Genomic DNA, 12,462 nt, shown 5'->3' on the forward strand with positions numbered 1-12,462 from the left:
CCTTTGGCTTCCAACTCCCGAGCCAAACAAAGCGTCGAATCAAAATCATAACAATTGTGGTCGTACATCCCAAGTACCGAGGCAGCTAACTGAGTACTGGTACTGCCATCCTTGTCCAACTGACCTTTGCCGATGTCCTCTAACGAACTCCTCCATTTGCTTTTGACTTCATAAACTCGAGCCAAATAAATTATCGGGTTCCTTGAGAACTGTGCCGGTGTAGAAGCCGCTAAATGGATGGTTGACGATCCGTTATCCATAGCTTTTGGTTGTTTTTGGTCATTGTTGTCGGGCGTGCTTGAGCAAGGGGAGGTCTTGTTGAACCATCGCCTTCTTGCACTCCAATAATTGGCCGCACGATCTCCAAGTCGATCGCCAAAGCAAAACTCTCCGATCTCCCAAGCCGCATCAAGGGTCTCATCCAAAGATCCTCCGTTGCTCCTCGCAAGTCACCTTCTAAAGCTCCTTCCAATGCCCGTCCAAGTCGCTCAAGCCATGAAAGGTTACTCCTTCCAGTGTTCTCAAGCCATTCTCTGAAGGTCTCTTCCAAATAGGCTACGAAAGACATTTTCCACAAGGTACCGCCCCTTGCATTCTGTTCTCCAAGGCAAGGCCAACACAACCCCTAGCCTAGTGCCTAGGGGCACCCTCTCTCTGCCAAACAACGTTTTAAAACACTGGCCAAGAGGTGGCAAAAGGGGACTTTGGGATGGCATTGTCAATGGCTGCGTATCGAAATGCAAGGGGAGATAACAGGACGCTGTTGACAGCAGTGTTTCAATACGCTGAAAAAGAGGAAGGTCACCTGTCGGGGGGGGGGGGGGGGGGGGGGCGTCTCAAAACGCCCAAGGAGGGGGGGTAGGGCGTTGTATGGCGGGGCTGCGGGCGTCTCAAAACGCGATCGGGAGTGGGCGCTGCCTCTGCTGCCAGAGTTTTAAAACGCTGCGATAGCAAGCAAAATTTTCAAACGCCGGTGAAGGAGCCAAAAATGTTGTGGGATTTAAAAGGATGTTGTTGACCCATGGTGTGCAGTTCTCTTCTCAGGCTCTGCACGGCTGCTCCTCCCTACCAACGGCTTCAAGCACTAAGCTCTGATACCATGTCAAAGTCGACGATGCGGAAGCGTAGAGACCAAGGGGAGTGAGCACGAGAGAGAGAGAGAGAGAGAGAGAGAGAGAGAGAGAGAGAGAGAGAGAGAGAGAGAGATTGAATTATCGTCCACGGAGTTCAGATATGACCTATGGGACCGAAAAAAAACGCATTACAAAGATTCCTTCTAAGTGAAGGGCATATACATCTCAGTTAAGGACTGAGGGTCCAGTGAGGGGTAAACAAAAGATAAAATGGGATGAACAAAACTTAAAACCTAAGGGGTGGTAGGGGAGAGGGGAACCATTTTAGGAGTTCGGAACTCTTGAATGATGGCTTTTCCTCCTCGATAGACTGCCCATTTTCCTGCCGTGCGTGCTGCTCGTACCTTTTGTAGTTCTGCCTTCTTCTGCTTGAGTTGGCCGGGGGTAAGATCGTCTGCGAACCAAACTTTAGTGCCTTTGAGAAGCCTTGATTGTTCAAGGAGTTTAATTCGGTCCACTTTTGTTTTGAAAGTGAGGATCGCATGATTGATGCGATGCTCGTGTGTGATGAAGTCGATTGTTGTTGGATCCCACTCGATCATGTGAGTTGTTGTCTAGATGCGGGCAATGGCTTCCTGGAACTTGAGGTCTCCCTCCCCATGCCAGTCACTTGGCAGCCCACCAATGCGAACATTGAGGGCGATCTCTTTTTGCCGTTGTTGCTCACGTAGCGTTGACGCCACACGGTCGTCAACTTTGTAGATGATAGCTTCTTGCACTTGATTTTTGACCGCCTTTGTAAGGGTAGTCTCCACTTCTTCCTTTGTTTTGGCGAGCTTGGTTTGTATCTGTTCCATCTCCTCCATCTGGTAGTTCTCCACTGCAACTAGCCGAGTTTCGATGGCGATGAGCTTTTGTTTTAGCTCGTCATTCTCCTTGCGGAGTCTTTCAACTTCACCTTGAAGGCGACTGATGTTGTCCATTTTTGGGGGTGTTGCCACAACCCCAGCAAAGGTAAGCTTGTTTTGGGATGAAGCTCGTGTGGCCATGGTTTTACTCGAGAAGAGAGTTTACTGTGGAAAATGGATTTACTCAATAAGTCGGCCAAAGTGGATTCAACAGAGAATGCAGAGATTGGGTTTGAAAGAGGAGGTGGGTTGCAAGATTTGGGTTCGAAAGAGGATGGGATCGACAGCTTTCAAAGGATTTACTCAGTAAGTAAGTCGGCCAAAGATGGGTTTACTCAGAACTTTGGGCTCGACAGAAATGAGTTTGACAAATTCGTGTTCGAAAGGGGATCCGAAGTTAGTAAGATCAAAGGCTTTCAATGGCGAGCTGTGTGAGTTGTCGCGCGCTGGCTAAGGACTGTTTAAAGGTCGGCAGCTGTGCAAGGTCTGTAGTTCGGCAACTGTGCACGGCGATAGCCAGGAGTTCGTGTTGGTGGGGGGGACGGGGCTGTGGCTTGGTACCTCCCCACAGGGCAGCCCCTCGCCCCAGGGGGAGGCCAAGGGGAGCAGAGGAGGAAGGTCGACTGTTAGGGCTGAGAGAGAGAGAGAGAGAGAGAGAGAGAGAGAGAGAGAGAGAGTCTCCTAAACCAATCAACCTTGGCAATGAATAAGTGCATGTGTATACAATGGAGGCAAGGGGTTGCTTATATAGCAAGCCTAGTAAATTGCCCTACCCAAGACTTTGACAAATAAGTAAAATAAATATCTAAAAGCCAAACTAAATAATGGGATCACATTGGGCAGTTCACTTGAGATGCCTAAACTTTAACAGTAAAGACCCTGACTCAGTTCACAAGGGCACCTCGATTGACTCTGACACAAATAAACACATATTTTGTCATGCAAAAACATCAGAAATGATGTGAAAGTATGCAATAAAAACCGGGGGATTAAAAAAAAAATTCCATTTTCAAACAAAAAAACAAACAGATCCATTATCCTTTGTATTTCAGGATGTTAAGGTGTAGGGGAACAACCTTTAGTGTCCTTTCCCCATAATAACTGTTGCGACCACATAACACCGGTGAATCAATGTTATTATCAATTCTGCCATACTATTCAGCATTTTGTTGCCCCTATGCTATATATATGATACAAGTAATATCGTTCATGTCAATGAGATCATGCTATACAAAAATGCTCACTATAGTGTAGATACATACCTTAAATCAAAGGACCTTGCTTGGACCTCTTTCCTTCACCAATGCTCTCAAAGGACTCTTCATGCGCACGGTAAAGCCTGGTTTCTCATCCAACAAAATTGTACTTCCTGATGGATGGGCCCACACAAAAGCCTGCACCAGACGAGCCGCAAAGAGTTCCAAGTGCAGCCGCAAAGAGTTCCAAGTGCATGGACGCAAGACCCAGACCAGGGCAAATCCAGCGACCTGCCCCAAAGGGCATCATTCTCAATCCCTTGGTCCCTGTTATATCCACATCTTCCACCAGAAAGCGTTCCGGATCAAACTTAAAGGGTTCATCCCATACCTCCCCATCCCTTTACGTGGATGCAACATGGAGCTGGACAATTGCATTTGTCGCAATGTCATAGCCTCCTAGCTTACAAGGCTCCGAGACAGCATGTGGCAATAAAAAATGGCCCGGTGGGTGAAGCCTTAGAGTCTCCTTGATAACAGCTTGAAGGTAGGGTAGGTTCGGTAAATCTCCTTCTTCAACCAGCCTATCTCGAACTAACTCTGACACTTGGTCATAAAGCTGGCTTTCGATTTGTGTATCGGCGACCAGGCATGCCATGATCCATTCAAGTGTAGTCACCGTGGTATTGATACCCCCAACTAAGAATTCTGTGCAAAGAGAGACAATGTCATCCATGGACAGCGCCGTCTCCGCATCCATGCAAAGGAGGGTTTCTAAATAGCTCCCTGGGCAAAGTTGCCCAAGTTTGTCAAGCTCTTTATACTTCTCTATATGAGATGTAAAAAGTTGCACCTGTTTGGCTCTTAGTGTGCGCGCCTGTCGCTGCCTCTTCTTGTAAATTACATGAAGAAAAGGATATACTCCTGCCAGATCCCCTACTGACAGCACAAGCAACTCATCTAGGAAAGTTGAGATCTCGAGGAGTACATCCAGGGGTATTTGAAAGCCGAAACACATGAAAGCCCGAACATGGCAATTCGAATGTTTGGATACAACTCAACCGTGCCTTCATTTTGCTGGGCTTCAGCAGAGATGCGGGAAACTAGTCCGTGAAGGATGCAGTTGCGAACCGGCGCAAAAGACAGGATTTTGGGCATGCTGAGCATCTCATGGACGAGATTGTGGCGCATGATGCGCCAATGAGGACCATATGTTGCAGAGCTGATGCTACGAAAGTTGCTGGTGAAGAGGGCACGGGAGGGTAACTGAGGGCGAGCTGCAAAGAGGAGACCCTTCTCAACGAGCGCTTCGTGGGCAAGGGTGGTGCAGGTGATGAAGATCATGGGGGTACTGCCGACATGAAGGGTAAAGATGGGGCCGAGTTGACTGCGAAGGCGTTGTATGGAAGTAGAGATTTGGCTACAACAAAGATGAAGGACATCGCCGAGGAGAGGTAGTATCGTGAAAGGGCGGGGAGGCAAATGGAGCATGCCCTGACGACATCGTAGAAGCAGAGCGAGAAGACACAGAACGACTACCACAAGCGCACCCAGCACTCCCAGCACTCCAACTGCTTGGCCCTCTCTTGTTTCCAACAAAGCTGACTCCATGGCTCTGGTGGAAAACGCAGCTGTAATTATTAGTGTGTGATGGATAAGGCTTCCCCATGGGACTAAGGGGGTGGGGCCTCAAGATTATAGGACACGGGCATGGAGGCATGGGATCTATGGTAAGAGCATCGAGCGTCGTAGATCTTGTCGGCACCACAAAAAATAATCTCGGGTACTCGAGATTACTTTTTGTACCTGAGATTACTTTTGGTCACATTTGGTATAAGAGTAATCTCGGGCCCATACCATCACAAAAAACCCGCGGGTGCTGGTGGATAGGACATGAGAGTCGCAAAGGTGAGGTCAAGGGTTCGAGGGTCGGCCGCGAAGTAATTTCGGGTGTGTACCCGAAATTACAAAAGTAATCTCGGGTACCCGATATTACTTTGCCGCGCCCGAGATTACTTTGCCACGATCTACGGCTCTCCTTCATCCCACCATAGATCCCACCCCCTCAATGCCTGTGTTAGATAGTCCCCAGGGGGGCGGAGAAATGTTTGTCATGCTGAGGTGACGACGTTTCATTTGCGGAGGGAAAAGTGAAACTTGGCCTACAGCCTTTGTCAGAGGGGGGGTTCCACATCCTCGGCCAACTTCCCAAGGCAACGGCCATCTGCAAAACTTCACACGCTAAGAGAAATGATGGGCGTAGAAGTCTAACAGTCAGCGCTTGAGACGGAGGCTGCACCACTTGCTCGTTTGTAATTTCGTGTGTATCGTGGCCATCAAACCTGGTGTTACAACATTACATTCGGCCACCTTCAGAGACTAATGGGACTTAAAAGACCTTAGGGTTAGCTTCATTAAAGACCTCCAAAAGTTAGTGTTAAAAAGTCATTTGACCTTAGGCAAGTTAAGACTACCCTTGAGGTGAGAATCCTATCCAAGTATGAGGTGCGTTTTGGTTTTCTAACTTGCTTAAAGTGTTTGTGGGAACCTTGCCCAAAGCTTGAGGTGATTTTTATGTTTAAAATGACTAAAGTTATGGAAGTGTTCAATTCAAAGATAAACTCTCAAGAGGCATAAAAGATTTCATGCTTGATTGACTAAGTGCTTGAAGTATTCAATTCACACCAAATGACTTAAGAAGCATAAAAGATACATGGCAAAATTCTCCACATGTGGCCCTCATGATGTGCTTGAATCCTATTGGATAGGTTTTAAAAGGGTCCAATGAGAATGTAGATGCATAAAAATAAATGATTATGTTATTTCTCTCAAAGAGAAAAAAGACTACACATATCCTAAATGATATAATTAAATATTACGAGAGAGAGAGAGAGAGAGAGAGAGAGAGAGAGAGAGAGAGAGAGGTGTGGAACAAGCATGAGAAGGGAGTATACTCTCCCACACACACATACACATTCTCTCATTGTATGGAGTGCAAAGTGCAAAAGCTGCATCTCCTTCGATATTCTCCAAGCTTGTTGAGAAGTGGAGAGCCTACACCAACACTCTTGGCTATGGAATGCAAATCCAACCAAGAGCCATGCTTCAATGCTTAAGCTTGTCATCTTCTTCATCTTCGTTACTATGCTATTCTGCTATGCTAAGCAAGAAAATTGATGATAAGTGAGGAACTATTTCTTTCTCCTATGGATGATTCTTCTTCCTCTTCCCTTCCCTCATTCTCCGCTAGCTCTCTCCACCTTCAAAGGTGTTTGAGGCCTTCGGACTGAGTCTTGGGATAGTTAATGTTTTTTACAAAGTTTATGTTATGCTCGTGATGCATGAAGTTTTCCATCTTCATAGCATCACAAGGTCACAAGGAACACAAAGATTGTATTGTAACAAGTCTCTCTTGAGATGGGAGAATCTATAATACAAACGTCTTTTGGAGGGGGGACCCGCTCCAAGTAAATCCGGTCCTCAACTTTTGTCATGTTCTCTAATACTCTCTTGCTTGCAAAAGTATTGTTCATGCCAAGTTAATTAAGTACTATGTTTATGTTGCTACCATCAATTAAGTTCACCCCCTATGTTCTCAAAGTAATCTCAGAAAAATGCTCACTCTAATTCTCTTAAGTTCGTTATTCTCAAAGTTCATAGGACATTTCCATTACATTGGTATCAGAGCATTTGGTTTCTCTTTTCTTCCTTAAGAAGAGAGGTCCTTAAGTAGCCTATTAATGGTTGATTTTGTTAATTATATTAGGGTAAGTGGGATTGGGATCTATTATCGGTTTTGTTGAGCCCACTATGTGGGATATGGTGCACACCTGGGGAGCTTTGGTCTTAATAATGGGGTCTTTTTAGACTTTCCTACGACCATTATTGAGCCATACAATTCGAGCCGTGCGTGTAGATGCTTAAGTGCTTATTTTCAAAGGCTAAGAGGAGTAGCAACTAAGGTTTTGAATTGCCAAAGGATACACTGAGTAAACACATAAGTATAATTAGCATGGCTGAAAATAACCAAGAGAGTAGAACGAAAATTGATTTTTGCACATGAAGGTGCTAATGATGATGCCCCCATGTTTATCAATTATCTTGTTATTAGGTTGCATCAAGCTATGGGCGACCGTACTTTGCAAGTTGAAGTTACCCAACAACTTCGTGCTTATGGGATTTCCCTTCCTCTCCAAGAGGAAAGAGAGTTTAGGAGGCCTCTTGATGAGACTCCCTAAAGAAGACTCTCTCCCATAAGAGAGGAGGAATCCAAAGAACAAGAAATAAGTGAATCCCTAAGTTCCTCTAAAGATGTGGCTCCATGAAGACGGCGGTCTAAACTATCGCCAACTCCTCCCAAGAGGAAACGGTCAACCCATAGTCCTTCTCCTCGTCACTCCAAAAGGGAAGAGAGGAAACAAAGGAAGAAAATGTCAAGAAAGAGGTCACCCTCTTCTCCTTCTTCTTCTCCTTCCTCCTCTTCCAATGAAATCTATGGCTATTCTACTAGAAAATACAAGAGGAGAGGACATCGCAAATCTTACCCTGCATGGCAAAGATTACAAAAGTTAAAGAAGTTCAGAGAGGGAGGAAAGAGTATCTCTTTTCTCACCTATGATGGCACCTTTGGTCCTTCATCCAACAATTTGATGCGGCCTTTGGAGAGGAGGGCTTCGCGGAGTCCTCCAAGCTACACCATGTAGTTATGCACTTCCAGAAATCTGCTCGTCAATGGTGGGCTAGCCTTCGTGGCAATGGCGAGGCCCCAAAGACATGGAAAAATCTACAAGTTTCCATCATGAGGCAATTCTTTACAAGTGATGCAAAGGACAAAGTGCTACCGAATGGCGAAACTTGCAGCTGCTCTTTGACAACGAGTCTATCCACAAATATGTAGACAAGTTTTGGGATTTACATCTCAAAGCTAACGTCTTTCAAAGGATAGACTTCTACGAACAAAAGAAACAATTTTGTACGATATTACCTGAAGAAATGGCCAAGTATGTCAACTCACAACATCCTAGCACTATCACGTCATCCACCACACTATGTTTTCTTCAAGGATCAATTTCCAACAAGGGGCGTGACGAAATTTCAAGCCCATGGAAAACAAGGATCGAAATGAAGCTAAAGGAAAGAGCAATGCTCAAGGCAACACCAACAACAACAACAACAAGGCCAAGGACAAAGGATCTTACAAAGGTAAAAATAAGCTCTCTTCCAAATAATTAGAGGCCTTTCGTAAAGACCATAAATGCTTTAAGTGTGGAGAGCAAGGACATGGTTATCGTTCTTGCCCCAAAAGAAATGTACTCAATGACACTCCTAGAGCTTCCATGGTTGAAGCTCCGGAAAAGGATACTCATTGCAAAGACTCATCACTCTCCTATGCTTGGGGAAAAGTAATGGAGCATAATGCCTTCATCTTGTTTGACCCTAGCTCTACTCACAACTTCATATCAATGGAGTTGGCCACCAAGCTGGGCATTCAAGATTTTGAGATGAGAGATACTGTAACTGTTGGCACAGATTTCAAGGATAGCAAGCCTCCATTACTCCCTTAATTGGGCAGTTGAGGCTTCATGTTGAAAGCTATGTTAACAAAGAAGATTTTTTTAATCTCTCCTCTCCAACATAAGGATATTATCCTAGGGGAACCATGGTTCAAGCGCATGGCTTCCAACATGTAGTTCCTAAAAGGAGAATCTATTTCACCTACGCATGTACATAGATGCTAAGGATTCGGGAAACACCATATCCCTGGTAAATATGCTTGCTTTTGATAAGTCCATGAAAAGCATTATTTTTGCGTATATGATTTTTGTTAGAGAATCTGTAAATGATTCTAATGTTTTCACAAGTAGCAATAAAGGGAATCAAGAGGAATTAGAGTTGTCTAATTTCCTAAATGGATTCCAAGGTGTTTTCATTGATGACATCCCTAGTGAGCTACCTCCAAGATGAGGGGATGATGACCATGCAATAGAGCTTCTACTAGGAATCTCACTGCCAAATAAACCTCCTTATTGAGTTTCACAAGCTCAACAAGAGGAGATGATGAGGCAAGTGCATGAATTGGTGGAAAAAGGGATGGTCAGGCCTAGCTCCTCTCCATTCTGTTCACCAGTACTTTTAGTGCAAAAGAAAGATGGCACATATCACATGTGTGTCGATTATAGAGCACTAAATAGGATCATTATGAAAAAAAAGATTTTCCGTGCCGCAGGTAGAAGATCTACTTGATAAGTTACAGGTTTTGGCATGACAAATGTTCCAGCCGCATTCAAACTCATGATGGACAAAAATCTTCAGGCCACTCAAATTCTCTTGAGGAGTAGAAGTGACACCTCCAAGTAATCTTTCACATTGTGAGAGAGAATAAGCTTTTCATTAATAAAAATAAAAGTGATTTTTTCTTACAAGAGATTCATTATTTAGGTCACAATATCTCTCAAGATGGTATCCATATGGATCCATCAAAGTTGGAGGTAATAAAATCATGGCCTAATCCAAGGAATCTACATGAGCTAAGAATCTTTATTGGTATGTGTGCATACTATAGACGCTTCATAGCAAAATTTTCTCAAATAGCAGGACCATTGCATGACTTAACAAAGAAGAACATTAAGTACTCATGGACTACTAAAGAACAAAGTGCTTTTAACAAGCTCAAAGAGAAGCTTACCTCCCAACCGAAACCTTGCCCCTTGTTTCTCCTACCTAAAATACATAAACCATCCCTTGTAGGCAGCCCCATTTTCTCTTACAAAGGCTACATCTTGGAAAATGTCTCTAAGTGGCTCCTTGCACAACTCTACCCTATTCTCCTATCCAAAAACCAACACCTCAAAGATTCCCACTCCCTTCTCTTGGACCTCAGTTCTACCCCATTTCCTCCCCATATTATCCTTTTTTCTTTTGACATTGAATCTCTCTACCCTAGCATCCCCATCATGGAGGCGCTGTAATGGAATTTGCCTATTCAATTTGAGAGTAGCGGAATTTAATCAGAGTACTTTCAAGAAATGATTTTGTGAGCGTAGCGGGTTGACATAATTGAAGATAGCAATTAGTTAACTTGGCATAGACAATACTTTTGCAAGAGAGAGAATTTAGAGAACATGACAACAGTTGAGGACCGGATTTATGTGGAGCCGGTCCCCCCTCCAATAGGCATTTGTATTATGATTTCTCCCATAAAGAGAGATTTGTTACAATACATTCTTTGTGTTCCTTGTGACCTAGGTGAAGCAATGAAGATGGAAAGCTTCATGCATCACCATCATAGCATAACCTAAACTTGAAGAAAGCTTTAACTATACCAAGCCTCAGTCCCAAGACCTCAAACACCTTCGAAGGTGGAGAGAGCTAGCAGGGAATGAGGGTAGGGAAGAGGGAGAAGAAACATTTCATACGAGAAAGAGCTAGTTCCTCACTTATCATAACTCTTGTGCTAGCATACATAATAGCATAGTAATGAATAAGAAATAGATGGCAAGCTCAAGCATTGAAGCATGGCTCTTGGATGGATTTGCACTCCATAGCCAAGAGTGTTGGTGTAGGCTCTCAACCTCTACTTGCTTGGAAAAAGAGAGGGAGCTCTTGCACTTTGCATAGTACACAATGAGAGTGTTTGTGAGTGTGTGTGGGTGAGTATACCCCCTAAGCACCCCCCTAGATTGCTTGGGTCGACCCCCCCTTGTAGCTCATGCTTGAAGCTCATTGGACCCCTCCAGGCCTAGCCAATCACAAGCAGGATCCATTACAAGCAACAGGGATAGCCTTGGGACAAGTGTCCCCCTTTCCCCTTTGAGAGAGAGGACTTGATAAATGCAAAATCAATTAATTAAATATTATTTATTATCATTGGATCCCTTGGGTGGCCAACCAATAGGTTTCAGGCACACCATGAGGGCAACATGAGGAGGAACTTGACAAGTGTCCTTGCTGCCTCTTCAAGCTGGGGCTTCCCTTGTGTGTGTGTGTGTGTTCTCCCTCATCCCCCCCCCTTGTAGGCTCGCCCCCCTCCTTGTAGGGATCTTTTTGACTTTGGATGAGCAAGCCCCTTAGTCATCAAGCATGACTAAGCACTTGAAGTGGGGGTGTTCCCACAAGCATCTCAGGCAAGCTTCTCAAGGCACCTCAAGCACCTTAATCATGCACCAAGTCAAGCACCTCAAGCATCTTAATCAAGCACCTCAAGCATGACAAGAACCTCAAGCATGACAAGCACCTCAAGCACGACAAGCACCTCGAGTTTGGGTCGGGTTCCCACCTCAAGCTCAGCCCTAGCTTACCTAAGGTCAAAGGACTTTTACACACATTATTGGAGGTCTTCAATGAAGATAACCCTAAGGTCTTACGCTCCATTGGTTAGCCTTGCTCTTGATAGACCATCTCCCATTTGGGCCCCTTTACTATTGGGCCCCGTGTTGAGATAGATCAATAAGCACATATCTATATCTTAACACTTGTTCCCGTTTATTCTCCCACATTAAGTGATCAATTTAATATGAGAAAATCATTTGGGTTGGTTAGATATTAGATTTTATGACATTACCTCTCTCTTGAAATCATAGTCGTCCTCGACTATAAGGTAGAAGAGATAAAGCCTTAGTCATTAGTCAATCGTACTTAGCGGGTAGAGGATCCCTTTTTTACCCTAATCTTTCCAAGATGGATGACTAATCCATTTGGTGCCTGGGAGACATAGCTGCCGCAAGCATGTCTGCTCTTTAGTCCATTTCATTCTCCCAAAGTAGAGTGACAAATTCTACTTGGTGTTTGAGAGACGTCGTCATCACAAACATGATTCTAAGCATGCATACTAGTTAAATTTGTGCACAATTAAAAAGAGGACTAGTCTTATAAGACAAAAACATGAGTCATTTAAAAGAAATTTGTACATTTGCTTACTCTAATGTAGCATTGTAAGCATTGACAAGGTTCATACTATCCTTAAGTTGTACTCCTTGCATCCATCTAGCATCTTCAAAAGGATAATATTTGAACTTAATAAGATACCGTCGGATTATCTTACCATGTCGTAGTACCTTGTCTTCATGCCGAAGGACAGCTTCGGGTTGTAGCACCTCTTCTTGGTCTTCAACTTTGGGAGGGTCTTCAATAATTGGTTCAGCTGGTGGCTCTCCTTTGTAGGGCTTAAGTAGGCTTACATGAAAGGCATTGTGTATAAGCCAATGGTTGGGCAACTTGAGTTGATAAGCCGTCTCATTGATGGGCTTCAATATTTGGAAAGGACCATAGTATCTTTTTGCTAGTTTA

General features: G+C 44.3%; 1 protein-coding gene and 1 pseudogene across 1 annotated transcript; one reads left to right on the forward strand and one right to left on the reverse strand.

The window, feature by feature from the left end:
• The first annotated feature begins 2,106 nt into the window (after positions 1–2,106).
• LOC147444206 (uncharacterized) lies at positions 2,107–2,875 on the forward strand. Its single transcript, XM_086526907.1, has one exon. The coding sequence runs from the start codon at positions 2,156–2,158 to the stop codon at positions 2,414–2,416; it is 261 nt and encodes an 86-aa protein (XP_086383033.1). The 5' UTR covers positions 2,107–2,155; the 3' UTR covers positions 2,417–2,875.
• A 125-nt stretch (positions 2,876–3,000) lies between these two features.
• On the reverse strand, positions 3,001–4,834 carry LOC147444207 (cytochrome P450 77A2-like; annotated as a pseudogene).
• Positions 4,835–12,462: the final 7,628 nt, after the last annotated feature.

The sequence above is a fragment of the Adiantum capillus-veneris genome, chromosome 13, assembly GCF_014529385.1.
Source record: "Adiantum capillus-veneris isolate H3 chromosome 13, ASM1452938v2, whole genome shotgun sequence".
NCBI classification, from domain to species: domain Eukaryota; kingdom Viridiplantae; phylum Streptophyta; class Polypodiopsida; order Polypodiales; family Pteridaceae; genus Adiantum; species Adiantum capillus-veneris.

Bases quoted from the DNA above. Each gene is read 5' to 3' on its own strand.
- LOC147444206 (XM_086526907.1), top strand. From the start codon at position 2,156: ATGGATTTACTCAATAAGTCGGCCAAAGTGGATTCAACAGAGAATGCA.